The sequence below is a fragment of the Notothenia rossii genome (genome assembly GCF_949606895.1).
Source record: "Notothenia rossii genome assembly, chromosome: 11".
Lineage (NCBI taxonomy): Eukaryota > Metazoa > Chordata > Actinopteri > Perciformes > Nototheniidae > Notothenia > Notothenia rossii.
In genome coordinates this window covers 4,323,362-4,343,627 of record NC_136910.1, presented here as the reverse complement: position 1 = coordinate 4,343,627, position 20,266 = coordinate 4,323,362, and the positions used below count along the sequence as shown (strand labels likewise).

General features: G+C 40.4%; 4 protein-coding genes across 4 annotated transcripts in view; all 4 read right to left on the bottom strand.

The window, feature by feature from the left end:
• Positions 1-4,379, bottom strand: part of antxr1c (ANTXR cell adhesion molecule 1c) — a gene marked incomplete at its 3' end in the record, with an annotated part of 59,283 nt that extends 54,904 nt beyond the window's left edge. Inside the window, exon 1 of the mRNA XM_079658446.1 lies at positions 3,746-4,379. Within this exon, the coding sequence (XP_079514572.1) occupies positions 3,746-3,903 (158 nt within the window). The remainder of the gene's footprint in view (positions 1-3,745) is intronic.
• A 913-nt stretch (positions 4,380-5,292) lies between these two features.
• On the bottom strand, positions 5,293-9,393 carry rbp3 (retinol binding protein 3). Its single transcript, XM_079660855.1, has 4 exons — positions 8,149-9,393; positions 7,558-7,748; positions 7,168-7,310; positions 5,293-6,111 (listed from the first exon to the last, which is right to left on the bottom strand). Exons 1-4 carry the CDS (start codon positions 9,340-9,342, stop codon positions 5,774-5,776), a joined length of 1,866 nt encoding a protein of 621 aa, XP_079516981.1. The 5' UTR covers positions 9,343-9,393; the 3' UTR covers positions 5,293-5,773.
• Positions 9,394-11,404: 2,011 nt separating this feature from the next.
• Positions 11,405-14,636, bottom strand: irbpl (interphotoreceptor retinoid-binding protein like). The gene has a single exon (XM_079660854.1). The coding sequence runs from the start codon at positions 14,500-14,502 to the stop codon at positions 11,602-11,604; it is 2,901 nt and encodes a 966-aa protein (XP_079516980.1). The 5' UTR covers positions 14,503-14,636; the 3' UTR covers positions 11,405-11,601.
• Positions 14,637-16,948: 2,312 nt separating this feature from the next.
• Positions 16,949-20,105, bottom strand: gdf2 (growth differentiation factor 2). Its single transcript, XM_079660505.1, has 2 exons — positions 19,633-20,105; positions 16,949-18,833 (listed from the first exon to the last, which is right to left on the bottom strand). Exons 1-2 carry the CDS (start codon positions 19,970-19,972, stop codon positions 17,914-17,916), a joined length of 1,260 nt encoding a protein of 419 aa, XP_079516631.1. The 5' UTR covers positions 19,973-20,105; the 3' UTR covers positions 16,949-17,913.
• Positions 20,106-20,266: the final 161 nt, after the last annotated feature.

Sequence of the window (20,266 nt, the reverse complement as noted above, 5' to 3'; positions counted from 1 at the left end):
GACCTCACCACCTTCAAAGAACTCACAAAAACTCACCTCTTCAATCTGGCTTTTCATGTGTGATTGTTTTTGTATTATTTGACTTTAACTTTAACTATATATTTATTTGTTGTTCCTTCCTTCTCTTTTCTTTTCTCTTCACAATTATCTGTAAAGCGTCTTTGAGCACCTGTAAAAGCGCTAACAAATTAAATCTATTATTATTATTATTATTAGGGATGTCCCGATCACCGTTTTTTGCTCCCGATCCGATTCCGATCATTTGATTTTGACAATTTGCCGATACCGATTTTTCCCGATCCGATCTTTATGCAATGCATTAAGAGAAAAAAAAGCATTCAAGTTGTCCCTTAAGGTTATTTTTTTAATTTAAATTGGATATTCTATCCAACATGGATACAGCTTCTTTCTTTCACAGCAGCATTGGATCAGTTCAGTTGTGCAGCATTGGATCAAAACAAAAATAAAGCTTATCAGTACTCGTTAGCTTACTGCTACAATTAGACACTGCGCCCTGCCCACTCTGTTGCCAGATTTGAGAGAAATAAGCAACCAGGTCTATGAAAACAAGCCCCAAAGAACAAATACATGATGTTGCGTAATTTGAAACCAAAACTAAGGCCTCAGGATGACTTTAAGATTTGAACATGTTCATTTTTGTGTTGTAACATTGAATACAAAAAAAAAAGAAAGTATTTACTAAAAAAAAAAAAAAAAAAAAAAAATCCCGATCCCCGATTTTTTTCTCCCGATTCCGATCTTTTGAAAATCACGTGATCGGCTCCGATCCCCGATCACGTGATCGGATCGGGACATTTCTAATTATTATTATTATTACTGATTTAAACCACTTCAACCAGTGATACAGAAGATAAATGGCATCCTCTGTTGCCAAAGTATAACAACACACAGCCTTTTGTATCTTAACCAATTGCTCAATCTATTATGCTGTGTATACTCACTGAAAATGAACTTCCTTCCTGTCCTGTTTACAATTAATTGAAATACTTATTGTAACAGCCTTTGGGGATTTACAAAATGAGCAACACAGAGTTGTAGTCTAGATGTCCAAACATAGTCCGTTATGATTTACAAGGATAAAGGAAGTGCTATTGGAGTGTAAATAACCTCTATCCTCCACTACATACTGAAACCCCTTTTAACCCACTTGACTCCTTCCATATGAATCAACCAGGAGTTCAGACTCAGACCATGTCTCATAAAACCTACTCATGCCTGAAGGATGTTGTTGAGGGGGGTTGAGGTAGGTGTCTAATGAGCTTCCCCCTTATTTGAAGTCCACAACTGATGTTTAAACCTTGTTATTCACCCCCTGAGTGGGCAGTAAAGCATGCAGACCAGCTAACAATAGCATCTGATGTGGTAAAAAAAACAAGCTGTTTCCTTATTTACACCAGATGTCAGTGTTTACCACAGGGCCAAATGAAGCACTCCACATCTGGGGAGCAGTTACATGTTTTGTGTCCACTTCTACTCGGAAATTAAAATCCAAAAAATGTCAAAGTTGTTGTGAAGTTCAGTGGATACAGAAAGGCAGTTAAACTGTGCACTGATTCCCACTGGGGGTCATCGATGTGTCAGGTGCAGTGACACAGATGTTTCACAGTCACAACAAGTGACGCTTAACTCCAAGACACTTCCCTTTTCTCTGTAATATGTCCTCAGATAAAATCCCCTCCTAAAAATACTTAAGAAGGTGGGTGCGTGCCGGATTATGTTCTCCAAATTAGGACCAGATTTTCTATAAATGTTACTGCTTCCTGTCCTTTTTTGTTCCCCTCCCCATTCCTGGTAATGCTTAGTAAATGTAAAGAGGAAGGACACGAGCTGATTCTGCAATATCCTTTAAATCCCAAATATTACACCATAGTATGTAGAATATAGAGTTGTAATTCAGTGTAGGGAAAAACATAATTGGAAAACAACTTTTGCACCCTTTGTCCGAAAAAAGTGGGACATTTTCAAACTTTTGGGCCACTTTTAAAATATATATATAATTACAGTTGCTGTTTAATGTGAAATAAGCCCATCTTGTATTGTATATTGTTGGGGTCTAAAATGAATACAGGATAATGGTTTAATGAAGGACAGTGATTTTTATTATCTAGATCTTGGGGGCAAAGTCTTTTTTAGGGATATTATGACATTTCTTGGACACATTTCCCCTTTGCACACCTTCCCTTTTTCTCATTGTTTGCAAAAGTTATTTGACCCAGTGATTTAAAATGAGGATGATTCACAACTATAACAATAAGGTATATATATTTTATCTGTAAGTTTTATCCAACATTAACGTGCAGTGTGCAATAGGATAACTCCTGTATTCCATATGTGCCATAAAACATAATTTACTGCCTTTGAATGTATATAATCTTGAGCAGTAAAGGCATTGAAAGTAAGGCTGAGAGTCAAGAAGTTTTCCCTGCTTTCTCTGATATTTTATTTTCCCCCCCGGCTGAAGTCCAGCACTAAGATGTCACACAACCACAGCATTTTTCCTATGTGGGCGTACGGAGAGTGGAAATGAAAGAGTGAACGGTGAGCAAAGGGCAAGAAAAAAAATCCCTTTAGCTTCAGTTGGGAATAAAAATAACTGCAGAGGTTTTTTTCATTTTCAGGGGAGAGTGACAGATGATTTGTAGAGAGACTGAGTGTGTTTTAACCTGCAGGGAAAGAGAGATATCACTCAAATCGTCACCCCTCTTTTTGCTTATTCAGCAAACTGTACTCTGGGAGTCAGCCTCCTTTCCAGCGTCACATGCGCACACACACGTGCACGCACAGCTGCAGCTGCTAATCAGCTACCTCCATAGCCCTGAACATTAGTTTTTAGTACTCCTCACACATATTAAAAAGCTAAAAGTATGGTATAATTCACCTCCTGCATGAAACAAACTTGGATAAAATAAATGTACTGCATTAAAAGAGACAATAACACGAAAGGCATATGCAGATGTTAGCTTGTTTTTGGTGCTTTTATACTCAGATCGTGTACTTGAGTAAAAGTAGAAGTATTCAGATCTTGTGCTTGAGTAAAAGTAGAAGTACCAGAGTGTAGCAATACTCTGTTACAGTAAAAGTCCTGCATTAAAAATGTTACTCAAGTAAAAGTACAAAAGTACGATCATCAGAATATACTTAAAGTACCAAAAGTAAAAGTACTCGTTATGCAGATTGGTTCATTTCTGAATAATATATATGATATGTTTTATAATTATTGATCATTAAAGTGTTATCAAAGCTGGTAAAGGTGCAGCTAGTGTGAATGACTTATATGTAGAGGAGTTAAAGTACACCATTTACAATTGTAGTGGTATAGAAGTACAAAGTAGCAGAAAATATAAACACTAGCATCTCAAAATTGTGCTTAAGTACAGTACTTGAGTAAATGCACTTAGTTACTTTACACCACTGGCTCTTAACATTAGTTTTGTTGTACTTCTTTACACACAATAAAAGCTAAAACGTTGGTATACATCCCCTCCTGTTGGGAAAATAAGCGTCATAATGTTCTTGGCCTCAATAAAGCACGAGACAAACCTGCATAAAATAAATGTACCGCTTTTAAAGAGACAGTAACACGAAAAATAAATCCAGATGTTGGCTTGTTTTTGGTGCTTTTGCCAGCTTCCTGTACCTGGCAAAACCGCCTGTATTAACATGCCAATGATATTCCTATTTTGTCTCAATGAATATGAAACCTTTAAAAGCTGTTTCCACTTACTTATCAAGCACAAAGTACAGGTCGAAAGCTCCCTGACAGGAACTCTCTTCCTCCTCCTCCTCCTGCTGCTCCGGCTCGGCTCGTGCACATGGATAAGAGAGCAAAAATAATCCGAATAAAACCAGAAAAATACGCATTGTCAACAGAAACCTCGCCATAGTTGTTCCTCGGTGCAAAAAAAGTTAATTCCTTTGTGGATAAAAAGAAAAAAACTAACTGTCGAGTGTTTTCTTACATCCCAGAGACAGTTATATAATTAAGAGATGCAACAAAGACAAAAGAAAAGGATGCAGGCGATGCTTCCACGTCTCAATTGTTTTCAGCTCAGTTTGCAATCATGGCAACCAGCATCCCTTAAAAAAGCCACCCGGAGAGATGCTTTAACTCAATGGGAATGACTGAAAATGAAAAGTTACGGATATTTCTGAATCCACATGCATGAACAAAAGTTTAAAAGATTCGAGCAAACACATCCAAACTCGCAAGGAGGGTAAATTGTTCAATTTAGCTGAAATGGGTGGTGCGTAAAAATCATAAAGTAAGAAAAATCTAATGTCAAAGCGGAAAAACTGGTCTAAAAATGCCAAAGGAAGCCGGGTAATGCGGAGCAGTGTTGGAACTGGGAGCCCGGGGACAGACTTGGCTGAAATGGTCCAGGTTTCATATTTCAACCCGAGGAGGAGAGAGAAGGAGGAAAAGTGGGTCAAGATCCCATTTTGCGCCTCCCTCACGTGGCACACAGTACTGGCGCATTTCTCGAGGAATCAAGACATTTGAGACGATACATCTGTCACTCTTGAAAGCGTCAACATATTGTCATACATTAAGCTTACCCCCTTTAACCGATGTGTGCATTTAAGTCGTTTCCCAGCATTTTGTCCTCATTAATCACCACGAGTTTGTTTGCTTCCCGTGTGCCTCGGCAACTTGTTAATTAGCAGTGGCCATGAACAGAAACATTCTCTGTAATTACACAGACATCATAAACACGAGGCTGCAAGAAGAGTGTGGAACATTTAGGAACATTTAACGTTTTAGTGTGGAATATTTACAGTGCGCAACACTAACAAAAAAATACACTAAAAAAAATACGTTTGTTGTTGTTCATAAGCATAATGGAGGATTCTGAGCCACTGTTCATGAATTGTCATTGTTGAATTTTTGAAGATAAATGGATGGCATTATAATATTATTATTTAAAATGTAAGAAAAATATTAGCAACATGTGTTTATGGAAGCAGCCCTTTAATAGGGTTATTGTTAAATTCACATATTTAATCCCTCAAAAGTCACAATGTCACCGTGATCTAAACCATCATGTTTTATAGTGTTGTAATTTACATTTGTATGTAATGGCAAAATAATGTATCTCTGCTTAAAATAATAAAAAGGAATTTCCTGAAACTAACTCTTTAGAATAAACATGATCAAATAAATAAAATAATTGAAAGAAACCTTGTTTTCCTTCTGTCTTCCTGATGCCTAATAACTCGACCAACACACTCTTTTCAGTTGTCTTTTTTATTGTGTCTCACCACTGGATTTGATTCAACCTAAGTGTTCCCACATAGCATAATGGACGTACAGTATGTCAACACAATCCAACATGATACATGGACAGCAAATATAATTTAAAAGCCTTTTATGTGTGTGTTTACTTCCTTTGTTGCCTCTCCTTTGCATGTGGTTCCTCAAACATGTTAAGATGATATTCATGTTAAAACTGATTTTGACACACAATTATTCATACTTGCTTCACAAAAGAATCAGCTTTTCAGCACCTTTCATCCTCAAAACCTTCCGCAGCCAGAGTAACATTCAACAAGATAACAAACTAAAAGTAAATCCTGCTGTTGAACATCTGACATTAAAAACTGTCTAAAAAGGCTTTATGACAATGAATAACAGATTGAACTCTACATTCTTCATTTTGAGTATAATCTATAAATCTTGAACCAACTTAAGATAAGAAGAAGTGCTTCATTGGTCCCACTTTTGGCCGCCAAAGCAAAAGTGAGTCCCGTTTTTTCAGGATGTGGTTAACTTCTGGGGTCCGAAGTTTTTGTTGAAGATGCCCTTGGCCACCTCGAGGGCACCTGCAGCTGGGACGGGTATGTGCGGCGCGATGCCCGCCCCTTCCCAGGCTGGACCGTTGGAGGTATCAGAGTGGACGGTGGGGATGCTCAGGAAGATGTTGGTCTCACCAACACTGAAGGTCTTGGGTGGGTGTGAAGCCCCGGCGGTGGTATCTCCAATGATCATTGCGCGGCCGTGCTTCTTCATGATGTAAACGAACTCCTCTGCAGCGCCAGCAGTCGTTCCACTGGTGAGGATGATCAGACTCTTCTTAGAGCCGTATCTTGGGCCTAAAAAAGAGAGGGTAAGATGGAAGCAGAAGGTTAATTGAAGACGCCTTTATGTGCCCCGATAAACATTCCTGTTGTCATCTTGCTATATACTAAATTATATAAATAGTTATCACCGCAATAATTTAATCTTAATTTACATTATTCAATTTCATATTCTGTTCTTGTACATATCCCATATTCTATTTACATGTTTATAGACTTCTTGCACTATTTATTTTGGTATTTTATTTTATATGTTGCATTGTTGGAGGAGCTCAGGTCATTGCCATTTCTACAAGGTAGCTGCATATGACATTAAAACCTTTGAATCTTGGAATCTTTGAATGTGGAGGCGAGTTGAATTAAAGGAAGGCCTTCGTGCTAATCGAAGACGCCTTTAGAAGGGCGACTTTAAAAGCCGATCACTTAACCAAAGAAGGTATCATATGAACAGCTTTGTAGCTTATTGGAACCCACTTTAAATGTTATCAGCTGATTACATGGGGGTTATCGGACGTAATAGATATGGGTCAGTTCAAAAAGGCAATTCATATAATTAGATAGAATTGTACAAATGAAGAAGACACCAAACTCAAGTAGCTGTCGTCATTTTAACTGGAACAAAGGGGGGAAATTAGGTGACGCAGTTAAATGAGCAACAATGTCGTTGTCGGGAATTGTCATAAAGTATTAATGAGTCAAATTAACCAAAGACTTTCAGCCAGGAAACTGCTGTTTGTGCACGATGAGAAATCTCAACACAACACAATGACTTGTTTAAGTTACGTAATGTATTCATAAGTAATTTAAGTTTCATAACCACCTTGCATACAAACACATTTTTCTCCGTCTGAAGCATCAGAAAGGCAGTGACAGCAACTGATAACGACCAATGAGCTGATTTCATTTGTAAGAGCTGTATTATGGCCAAATTGAAGACGCATCTTAAAAAGCACACATGCTTAAATGTAGAACCTTCACCACCAACTCCAGAGGGAATATCTGGCACTGAATGCTCACCATGTAGTCACTTACTTTGTTGCTAACCATAATCTATGACGTAATATATTTTACCGGTCAGTTCAGACAGGCTCAGGAGCTCTGTTGTGTTCCCGGTTGTTCTGTCGTACAGCTTGTCCAGCACAATCTGCTTGTCAGCGTCAAAGAAGTAAGAGCAGAAGCCTGCAATGGCTGTCGTTGGCCCACCAATGTTGTTCCTGAAAACACAAGCAGTTATAGAACAATCATAGAAAGTCTGGATTCATATTAATTGAACGATTGTGAGGCCATGATAACGGTAATCCCACGTTATATAATAATTTGTGATGGTAAAACGAGATGATTTGAAGATATTTTTTGCAAGCAAAGTCCTCTATATTAAGTCACGGAGCTTCAGCAGATTATTTATTTTCAAGAAGAGACGGACAGTATTTTGAATAGAAGCTTTAAAACAGGATTACCCACCTGAGGTCGAGGATCATAGCGTCAGTGTTGACAACTTTGTTCCAGACATGCTCAACAATAATCTGGGCGATGGCCTTGACCTCCTCAAAGTCTCCGAACATGTCGAAGCGCAGGTAGCCGATGTTGTTCTCCAATATTTCATAGTGGAAGGACACTTTGATCAGCTCAATGAACATCTCTGGAGAATAATTCTGTGGAAAAATTACATATATAAAAAACTAAGGATTTGTAATATTATAGACAATGTCAATATGTCTCACGCAAAAGTCTGATTTTCAGTAGATTTTCACATATCATTTCACATTCCTGCGTTTCCAAATGTATATTAATATCATATCTTCACTAAACATGCTCGTCTAGCAAAATCCTCTGTTAAATTGACTTTAAAACAAATACATTTGTGTTGGTCATTGTTAAACTACTGCACAGTAATGCCACAAACACCAAAGTATTTTAGATTTAGTGAAGTGTAAGCGAGAAACTTCAAATTTTTGTCAATTAAAATCAACCAACAGAAAAAAGCTTTTTTTGACCATTCACAATGAAAGACAATAAAAACCAGAAACTAAATTCTATGTGCAACGATCTCACCATGGGGGGCAGGGCTGGGATGTTGCTGGTGGTCTTCAGGCTCTTGTCCCCAGACAGGGTCTTCAGATCAGCGGACAGCTTTGTCTCCAGACTTTCCTTGGAGATAACCATGCTGTACTCGCCGTTTGCCAGAAGACCTTTCAGCTTTTCCGCCACATGAGCCCCAATATCTTCAAAGGCGTAGTTGTCGGCAACCAGAGTCGCTGATCCCTCGATAATGGCTGGAACTTTGGCACGGAGGTTGAGGATCTTGATGGCGGTAGCGAGGGCGTCCTCTGCGTTGACCTCCACATCGGGGGTCACACCTGTAACCTCCCATGATGAGCCGGTGATGGGGTTGATGGACTTTGCGGTAGGAACTGTAACGTAGAAGTCAGTGTCGCCCACTTTGAATTTATCTACTTTGACAGAGCCCCCAGCGGTCTTCTCGCCCACAATGGTGGCCCTCTTCAGGTTCTGGAGGCAGTAGGCAACATCCTCGGCGATCCCCTTGGTGTTTTTGCTCGTGAGGAGAATGAGGGGTTTGCTAAGCTCATATCTGGCCCCAAGCAGCGTTGGCAGGGAATTCAGTTTCGTGGTGGTGTTTGAAAGACGGTCATACACGCTGTCGATGTGAATCACAGACTCAGCATCAGTGAAGTAAGACACAAGGTAGGGGACTCCCGTGATGTCCCCGCTGCCGGTGTAGCGCAAGTCAAAGATGAGAGCTGAGGTTGGAAGGATCTTATTCCAGACCAGGTCGAGAAGCAGAGGTCCAACCTTCTCAGCAACCTCCTCTCCAAGGATGTGATCGATCCTCAGGTAGCCGATGTTTCCCTCCAGGATGTCGAGCTTGATCGAGGTCTGGAGGACGGCAACGAGCTGCTCAGGGGGTAAGGCGGGCATCTGCGGGGGAACCACAGGGACGTAGTTTGGCTCATAGGAGACTTCCAATCGTGGGTCATTCACGGTGGTCTGGACTCCAGAATTGAGGACTATAGCCAAAGACTCACCGTCTGGGATGTTGAGAACCTCTGTGTTGCCGCCAGCTGCTGCGATTGCCTCCTTCATGCCTGCCAGCTTCTCTGGTGAGCAGTAATTGTCCATAATGATTTTTGCCATATCTAGGATGATGCTGGGGGAAAACGAGGCTTTGATAAAGACAACATTCCCCAAAACTAGCAACGGGGCCACGAGGAAGATAGCCTTTGCCATTTTTGTGAGTTTTTCCAGACCAAAAGTGAGGAGATGGGAAGTGGAGGTTGCCGAGCCGAAACCTCCCTCTCCGATAAGGTTCTTTGTCAAATGTCTCTGTTTTGGCTGCGAGGTTTCTGTTACCCGACACATAAGAGGATTAGCCCAACAATAAACCACTAATCGCATTATCCTGAGTGCTTCTGGGAGGCAATAATAACTTAGTGTAGGTGTAGTAACAAGGACGTGCTGTCAGAGATAAACGTCTTAAATTTACACAAGGTATTTTAGCCCCTATTTAAAGTTGCCTGTGTCAAATAAAGCAACCTTTGTACCCGACACATTGGGAAAGGGATTACAGTTGTTAGGTTCACTTATTAAGCCCTTTGGCCTCAGTGTTTATTGTAGAAGTCATCGATATGTGACTTGTTGTGCCATTAATCAAGAAGAAATCACAATCAATGGTTGACATAAATCATACGAAAACCAACTGAAACAATTTCATAACATTCATCTGCTAATTAGTAATTCTTTATCTATTATCTAATATATCATTCCAATAACTTGTATATAGACTCGGATTGCACTATTCCACTTTCATTCATTTTTCTTTTTGTATTACTTTTAATAGTATATTTTAATATTTTTTTTATATTGTCTGCTTATCTGTATTATTGTGTTGCATTGTGGGAGAAGCCTGTGACCTAAGATTTTCAACGACATAATTACTCTGTTAGTTTGACAATAAAGAACTTTGAACCTTGAATTACCAACACAAAGTTCTTCATTTATTTCTTCATGGTTCTTTATTAAGGGTGGTCAATATTTGCTGATAAGTAAATTCAATTCAAAATCACGGCTTTTATGACTGATTATTATTTTATTGTCTTGGGAATGGGACATAACAGTTGGTGGTGGTTGTCTCTTTTTCTGCAGTGGTGTTGAAGTGAACAGGAGATTCAGTTGAGGTTTGTTGGGTACTATCGCCCTCTGCTGGTAGTTTTGTAGTAAAGGAAAAGGAAAGCTGAAACATCATCACAGCATACTAAAAAAACACAAAGGGAATAAAGCAAACACCCCAAACATTTAGCAAAGACACGTGAAATGTCGGCTATAATGATATACAAGTTATTGGATTATGATTAAAAATATGACAATCAATCAATCAATCAATCAATGTTTATTTATATAGCCCAATATCACAAATGTTACATTTGTCTCAGTGGACTTCACAGTTTGTACAGAATATCAGTATGACAATACGACACCCTCTGTCCTTAGACCCTCTGTCCTTAGACCCTCACATCGTACAAGGAAACACTTCAAGAGAAAACCCACAGTTTAAAGGGGAACATGGGAGAAACCTCAGGGAGAGCAACAGAGGAGGGATCCCTCTCCCAGGACGGACAGACGTGCAATAGATGCCGTGTGTAAATTGAAAAGATAATACATTTGCAACATAGGTAGACCAAATGTTTGGAAATGCATGTGTGTATAATAGGAAGATGAATCCACGAGGATATCCATCCAGGACTTATGATCCAGGACCACAGCCACGACTCAAGATCCAGGACTCGCGATCCATGACACAGGACCGCAGGATCATCCATGACTCCGGATCCCGGCGTATATAGACACCAAAAAGAAAGACATTTGGGGAAGCTGGGTTAATCGGAACATGAGAGTACACAGGTATAGACAGAGAGAAGGAAGAAGTAAGATGTCCCCCGACAAACTAAGCCTATATCAGCAAAACTAGGGGCTGAATCTAATCAGCCCTGACTATAAGCTTTGTCAATGGGTTAACATCGGTCAACAGAATACATTGCATGTTAAAACAAAAAAGGAATAAGATACAAATAAAAACAGAGAGAAAGACAACTTCACATGCTAGGGATAAGAAATACGCAGATTGGGAAGTCTAACAATATCATATAAATGTACTTAAAGAACCACATAAAAGCAAATGTATTAAAAACTTGAATTAGGCTTTTGTAATGTCAATGGGTAACAACTTTCATAACTATTTTCAGGGGTCAGGGTAGGTAAGGAGATTTGAGGGTTTTTCTGTAGCTAATTTGTTCAGTTCTTTAACCCTGTAAAGCCCAGAAAAAGAAAACTATAGAATTTATTTTAATTTTTTCAGATAAACATGGAATTCATGCTCACTCAATGCAAGTCTTTTTGTATACAACAGCTTGAATGTAAAAGTATATTGGGAATGGGAATCTGGTAGATAATGTAGAAATCACACACTTGACACACTTACAACAGATATAGCTATTTTCCTTGCTTTTTCTTCAATTGCCTTGCAGCTATGAGTCTCTGTGCCACAGAAAGAGCCCCATTCGCCTGAGCTACCACATGCGGCTCAACCCCGGAAACACTCCACATGTTCCCAGTGATGGCGCTAAACACAACCTGGTTAGGGATGGAAACGTACAGAACGCTTTTCCCGATCTGATAGGTTCCACTTGATAAAGACCCTCCAATCGTTGGCTCTCCGATGATTGTGACTTTGTTCAGATCCTTCAAAGAGCGGATAAACAGTTCAGCTGCTGATCCTGTCAAGTGACTGGTGAGGATGTAGACACCTTTGGAAGATCCATACCTTTGACCTCTGACTTTAGGCCAAGTCATCACTTCTGTCATGGTGGATTTGGTGCGGTCGAAGACGGTGTAAAGATGCTGCAATGGCTTATCCTCAAAGAAATAGGTACACAGTAGGGGAACTGCTGATGAATACCCACCAGTGTTGTACCTCATGTCAATAATGAGGGCACCTGTGTTGACTATCTTGCGCCACACTTGTTTCACCATCTGAGGCCAAATGGCTTTTACCACCTCTACATCTGGCATCATGTCCATCCTTAGATAGCCAACATTGTCGTGCAGGAGCTCAATTTTAAACACAGAATGAATTACTTGTCCCACTTCTTCAGCAGCAGGGATCTCTGGGACGTCATGAAGCGTGTCTGGTTCAATGTCGCAGCGGAAGACATGGAGGCGGTGATCGCCCGAAGTCTCTTGGAGGTCTGCAGTCAACAGAGATGCCAAAGAGTCCGAGTCGATCACCGACCAATACATTCCGTCTTCCCATTTGTTCATCAGTACTTTGCTGACGTTCAGTGCAACTTCATGGATTGCATAGTGTTTTTCTAACAAGTCCCCAGTTCCTTCTATGAGGGACTTGAGCCCTTGGTGTAAATCTGCAATCTCATGGACGTGTTCCACAGCTTCCTCGGCTAACACAATTGCATCTGGTACCACACCACCTCCTAGCCAGTATTCCCCATTGTTGTCTAAAAAGTTTATGACAGGGACAGTTATAGAAATATCTGTCCCCTCTATTTCATACGTCTTTGAATGCATCAGGTTCCCGGAAGTAATTTCCCCAATGACTGTGCCGCGATGTAGGGACTGTATCAGGTAGGCTAATTCCTCGCCAACGCTTGCTGTGTTGTAGCTAGTTAACACGTAAACCCCACGTCTTGAGCCGTAGGTATGGCCTTCCATTTGAGGCAAAGAGTCATATATTGTTGTTATGTTTTGAATTTGGTCATATATTGTGAAAAAATGAAGCTTCTGGGAAGAATCATGCAGATAGGAAAGTATCAGAGCTAGAGAGGTAGATGATCCACCAGTGTTATAGCGTAGATCAACCACCAGGTTTTTAGTATCTTTGAGGGGCTCCCACACCTTTTTAGCCATGATCGTTTCTAGCCTAGTCCCTTCAGACAACTTGAAAAACTTGTCAACGCGGAGATAGCCAGTATTGTTTGTGAGTATTTCGACTTTGATCGTTGTATCTACCAGTGCTTTTTGTGATTCATAATCTTCTGGAACGTTGTCAACCGCAGGGTCCCCCTCCTCTATTGTGTCAGCATTGTCTGGCATGTATTTGATGATCAGTCGAGGATCTTCGGACAGAGTCTGGAGGTCCTGGTTGAGTGTGACTACAAGGTCCTCCTCAGATACAACAGTGGAAAAGTCTGTAGTCTTCAGATGTTCCAGTAGAGCTGGAACTCTGTCAGTGAAAGCGTAGAACCTCTCGATTATATCTGCGATACTCTGCACAACTTTTGGGATGGCACCTCTTACAGCCAAAAGGGACTTGGCTTTTGCGACAGCTTCCTTGGCGTTGACGTTGATTGTTGGGGAAACGCCACTTACTTCCCAGCTATGGCCTGTGATTGGACTGACTGATCTTGCCACAGGAACTGTTATGTAGAAAGCTGACTGAGGGATCCTAATCTTTTCTACTTCTACTGACCCACCAGCAGACCTTTCCCCAACTGTGATAGCCCTCTTTAGGTTTTTTAAAGCATATGCCACCGCTTCAGCAGCCCCCATGGTACGCTTGCTAGTCAAAACAATCAGGTCTTTCTTCTTTCCATACCTTTCCCCCTTTATTGACGGCATGGTCCACAGCTCTTTAGTTATGTTTGACTGCCTGTCATAGACAGTATCAACATGAATGAGGGGCTCAGGATCTGAGAAATAGGAGATTATAAAAGAAACTCCAGACATTTCTCCAGCTGTGCTATACCTCAGGTCCAAAATCAGTGAAGAGGTGTTAGCAACTTTGTCCCAGATGTCGTCCCTCAGCAGAGATCCGAGCTTTGCGGCTGTTTCCTCCCCAATGATCCGATCCATCCGCAAATATCCAACGTTATTGTCCAGGATATCCAGCTTGACAGAGTTTCTCACCAGCCCGATTAACTGCTCTGTGGGGAGAGACGACAGTATCTGTGGTATCACTGGGACGGCTTTCGGCTCGTATGAAACAATCAATCGTGGATCGTTCAGTGCCCCTTGTACTCTGTTTGTTAGCACAGATGCCAGAGTCTTCCTGTCTGAAATCTGTTGGATTTCTCCTCTGTTGATGGCTTGTTGGATGGCCTCCTGCATCCCAACCAGGTTCTCAGGGAAGCAGTAGTTTTCCGAAAGGATCTTGGCCATTTCTATCACCAGAGCAGGCTGGAACGATGAGCTGACAGTAGATAAGAGTAGCATCAATAGCAGCGGTGGAGTGTGGTGCTCCATCACTAATGTCTTCATCATCAGTGATGGAACGAGATCTGCTCCGGATGATTTAGTTTGGATGTCCGTGTTGAGGGATATTGGAGGAGGGAACATTGACATGTTTGTAGGTTTTGGGACAACAACGACAATCCACATAAGAGGCTTTTGTCCCCAATAAATCACTTTAATCGCTTTATCTGTGACGCTTCAGCCAGCAGACAATATCAGACGGATCTACAATTGGTAAATGGTGCTTTACTGTATGTTCTCTTATCCCACACAAACGCTGTACATTTTTTTAATTCTTTCTTGTTTTTGCCAAGTAATGCCAGGTCTTTGTCTAAGGGGCTAAATGTATTTGACACACATCTCTACATTCACAATATAATACTTTTTTCTTTTCAACCTTTTCCTTTAAATTCATATCAGGTTGGAAAGACAAGTAAAAGATTTGTTCCGGGCTGAGTGATGCAAAATCCTGAGCAGAAACTCTCCTTCTCAACCACTCTCTCTCTTGTCTGTTACAAAAGCTTAATGTTGGTGTATTTTGGTTTGGTTTGTGGCTTTAAAGGTCACGTCTGGGTCGCTCCACTGGTGACATGATTACACATTTTGTAGACACGTGGCAAAGCCTTCTTAAAGCACATGCAGGATCAGAATGGGGGGAAAAACAGATCCACACAGGACAAAAGGTTGATTAAAAAGGCTTTATCTGAACTGAATGCTGAATTATTCTCATTTTTATCCTTTTTTTTTACAGTTATGTTTCCTGTGGATAGTTCTTTGTGTTTTTAATCAAAAAGTACATCTTATAATTTGGTTTATAATCAAACAAAGACTGTGTCCATGTGAATAACATATAAACGCACGTCCCAAGTTGTTAATTATGTACACTGAATTGAACCTGACATCAATAAGTACCCTGTGACACGATGATCCAGAAAGAATTGCAGCTCAGAGTTATGCACCCAGACGACATCTCATTACAAATACTAGACGCAGTCAGCTAATCTTAACGTCTTAATTTGAATACCGCCTCAAGCTTTAGATAATAAAATAATCCCTGCCGATTCCCACGACAACAATCTTTTCACTCACTAATGGTTCGGATTTTGAAATCCCTGAATTGCTAATTTGCTTGAAATACCACAAACATTACCAAATTAAATGCTAAACTGTAGAAATATTCTCTGAATGTACGACCACTCTTTTAACTAGCTGAAATAATCTTTTATTATTAACTAGCACTAGCTAAACCAGCTACACACTAGCTATATCAAGCTAGCTGCTAAGCTGTATTTCCAGACACAGCAGGAATGGGTTTACATGGTAAAAGCCCAAACAACAAATGCTACCTGCCCGGCACCTGCCAAGGTTAAGAGCTAGCTTGTAAATTAGCTTGTAAATATAGCATAGCATTTAGCACAATATATTTCCCGTTAGAGTTGGAAGAGAGCAAACAGGGGTAAGGAAGTGAATATTGGACTCACATTGGGCAGATGAACAGACACACACATGCCACTGTTTTTGCTAGTGGAGTATGAAGCCCTCTGCATCGCGAATGTCAACTGGGGGGGGGGGGGGGGGGGGGGGTGCTAGCGGCGCAACTTGGTGGGCGGTACCCTGGAAAGACATCTCTGCGTGAGAAATACAAGGTGTGGCGTGTGAGCGTGTGAATGGAGTGAAATGCGTGTGTCTCACGTGAGACTTGAGAGCTCTGCATTTCTGTACTAGCTAGTTTTGCCCTCAGATGATGAAACAGTAAATTGACGAAGGCTCAAAATGTCATACTGCTAATCCAGGTATTTTAAACTGACTCTCTTGTCACATGCTGTTGTTGACTGGGGAAAGATCTCATTAGGTCCTATGTGTCAACTGAGCCACTTATTTTCCTGGATTGCCTGCCTTGTTATGGTGCTATTTTAAGACATGAGTTATTTTGGGTTATCCAGAAAGATGTGGAAGTGTACAGTATACATGAACTTGCCCCCTCATTGGTTTTGTCACAGAGGTTAAAGCCCTGATAAGGATGTGTCACTGACGACAAATAATTACAAATATATAAACAAAAGTTCAAATAATACATGTTCCTGTTAACAGACGAGCACAATTATGTAATTTAGGATTTAGTGTGTGTGTTATGGTTGGTAAACAATTCATTCATAGCCTACCTTATTTATAAATTTTTGCACAAAATATCTTAATTCAAAGAATGAAACATTGTACGATAAAAATAAATAACAATCACAAAGTAATAAAGCAACACATCAGACTTTATAGCTCTTGGTAGATAAATAAGGAGACACTTACCAAGCAATTGTTCACATTGAACTAACATAAAGCCTTTATTAAAGCACACAGCTGATTTCAATATCTTCTAAGGAGCAGTGCAGTGTCTGCTGCGGAGAATCAACCATCGTGACTGCTGCTGCATTTAATTACCTGAGGAATCAGAGAAGGTAGTGTTTGAAATGTGATTATTAAAATGTAGATGGCCAAATGTTTATATTTATATAAATGGTTAATAAATATTAGCTTTGCTCTCTTTCTATCCTTTTATTTTAACACCATACAGGAAAAATAACAGGAATTAAATGTCATATTGTGACAAATATTTTTTATTAATTTCAGGGTACAAAAGCCTCAAAAACAAAATGTAGACATCATGAGACACACTGTACAATAAAAACTCTCCACTCAGCAATGTAGCATGCATGCAAGATAAAAACTCTTTACAAGCTGTATGTTGGTAATTCACAGACAACTGCTGAATATATATTAATTTAAACAAATTACAGTTGTTTACAATGGTAAATAACAGTTTTACATAAAAACCAAGAGAAAGACAGGGCAGTAAACCAAAACATGTGGTAATGCATAATGTGTTCAGGCTCCATTGGGAAATTAAAACTCTCATGGAAGAAAACACACTTTTGATATATTACTGATAAATCTGTTTTAGCTATATTTAAAAAATCGTTAAAAATCGGATGTTTGCTTTCTTTTTTCACTTTTTCATATTATCTTTGTTCTCTTTTAGATTTCTCACTGCTTAAAAATACATTTCATTAGTTTTATTAAAACACATTCATCAAAGACAGTGTACGATTAATCATTTATGTACATATAACCATTATTAAATAATACACAATATAGATTCCATTGTTCTGCCTGGTGGTGTCAAATCACGTGAAATGCTTAAAAACAAAACAAAACCAACTAAGCTATTTAGGCATGTCAGTAAATCTGTCCAGTACAGTGTTGAAATATAAAATATCTTAACAACTATTAGCGGTCAGTCCTGTTATAAAATGTCACTCATGTAACTTGTACTGAAATGTGGGTTGAGGAATAGTTGGATATTTTTAATCTACCTATTTATTAAGAAATAAGAGGCCACTTGGTACTGCAACTTCTGCACACATTTTTGTCTTACTTCTTCTTCTTATATCTGGGGTACATTTCTCCCAATGGAGGGCAACACCATCAGACTGACTTCAATGAAAAGCAGTCTTTAAACCATTAGTATCTCCTGCACTACCAACAGAGTAAACCAACCCCTCCTGACTACCTGCAGCCACACTCTGCCACCTTCATCTCTTCGTACAGATATCTTATAGTGAGGCGTCCGTTCTCTTGATACATGACCGTGATGGGGTCCAGTTTGATGGGGACGCAGCACGCCATGTTGACTTTCTTCGGGTCCCTTATGTTCATCAGCGCCTGGATGAGGGCGTGTTTCGATGGCTTCATTTCACCCGTCAGCGGTTGGTAACACAGGCCCCGACATTCGAAGGCGTCGTATTCTGGAGGTGCCACGATCCAACTGTCCCATCCGATGTCTCTAAAGTTGACCTTGAGAGAGGTCCGCTGGCAGTGTTCCCTCTCTGCCTTTCTTTTCCTTCTCCGTGGGTGCTGAGCCTCCGGGATTTCGTTGGGAAGCTCATCTCCATTGTACCAATCGGCGCCCGAGTGCAAGATGGATTCTTTTTCGTGGAGAATCATCTCTTTTAATTCCTTCTTTGTTTCCCTTCTCCTGCTACCAAGATCATCTGAGAAGACGATCAAAGCTGCTGAAGTGTTATCTCCAACAGACACGCTCATATTCAGACATCCTGCTCCTTCTTCTCCATCGTTAGAGGCCCCACAGTCCTTCCTGTCCACCACTACATCAAAAACAATTGCATGGTGGCCAAATTTGATCCATCTCTGAATAGCTGTGGTCACATCAAACGTCTCCCACGTGCTCTCCAAACCCGTCACCTCTTTGCCCGCCAGCAGTTGGGTGGTGGAGGTGAAATCGTTGTAATCCACTTCATAGACTTTGACGGTGGCTTTGAAATTTGGGGAGTTGACCTTTGACCTGGAGTCCTGGTAGAAGAACAGCTGCAGTTCAGCAGAAGTGATATTTTCATGGTTGGGGATGCTGACGTTAAAGTGCAAGCTGTGCTTTGACATTGTGCCGTTCGTCACAGAGAAAGGGATATCTGTTCGAGAAAAAACAAAGAAGTCAGAACGGTTTGTTAATTTTCCATTACACAAATTTTGTATACACGTGTACATAATAGACAACTTCAATTTGTTGAGTAATATTAGAATTTAGTCACAGACTAAATCCGGCGATATCTTCGAACAAAAAAGTTGAAAGAATTCAAATGTCAGTACATCTGTAATAAAGTGAATTACTATTTAATATATTTGTATTTGGTAATTTTTAAGAAACATACGAACAGTTCAGTCTTTGGCAGCAGCTCATGGGACTACAAATAACTGTGTTGCAACTAAATAATGGGAATTGCCTGGGTAACTTTAGGGCAATGGTTCCAAATTTAGCCATTGGGGCCCACACAAGGGATAACCTAAAGAGGCAAAATTCTGCAAATCAAAAATGTTTTGAACACAGAGATTACACCTTCACTTTTAAAGGGGTCACAGGCCCAAAGGTTGAGCACCATTGGATTAAAGCTTTTTATTTAAAGGTAATCCCCCCCAAAGCAAACTGAACTAATTTAACTTGCCAAGAAAATGCTTATACAGATTTCCAGCCTGTTTCTCTGTAGCTGTAATGAGAGAAAGAAACCTTTAGAATGTCAAATATGGATAACAACCAAAATTAAACGTTTGGCAAGTAGGACATTTAAAAATATTCCATCAACTCTGGCACTATGGATTAAATGGGTAGAAAACCACATTGAGAGTTATTTATTTTGAAGGTAGCGTCTCCCTCCTAAAATGTAAGGATTATTGCACATCATACTTCTTTCATGTCCAGATGTATTGGCGTACCTTGCACAGTGAAGCTTCGTATGACATCAGACTGAGGGTTTGCCGAGCTGTCCGAGGCGTACTTGTTGTAGAGCTCCATCATGAACTGAGGAGGGTAGATCTTGCTGTTCTCCTGAGGAACGTCCGACAGGTTGAGTTTCCTCAGAAATCCCTCCTTCATGGTTCCCAGGAGCTTCTCCATCCTGGACGCTTCCTCCTCCAGAAGGTCCTCCTCTGACATCTGAGCGTAGAGTCCCTCAGCTTCCTCACTCTGGATGTCGTTATTGAGAGGTTTACAGAAGCAAGAGCTGATATAAACCACCAGACACACCTGGAACAGGAATGATCTGGACCTCTGCATTTTGAAATGAGATCCTCTGTAAGACACTCCACTGGCAGAAACTTTACCTTCTTCCCAGCCTGAAAAGAGACTTCGCGACGGCAAGGTTTGAAAATGGAGATCCCCAATGCAAGGACCACAGTCCTGACGTAGGCTCCCATGCTCCCAGAGTAAACACGGGGACTCGTGTCAACCAAAATAGTAGCTTGGCCAGGCTTATCACCACCAACGATGCCTTCTTTAAAGCATTGTTATCATTAGAGGGCTGGCTGCTAATGAAGACACTGTAAACACTCGACAGCGATAATGAGGGAG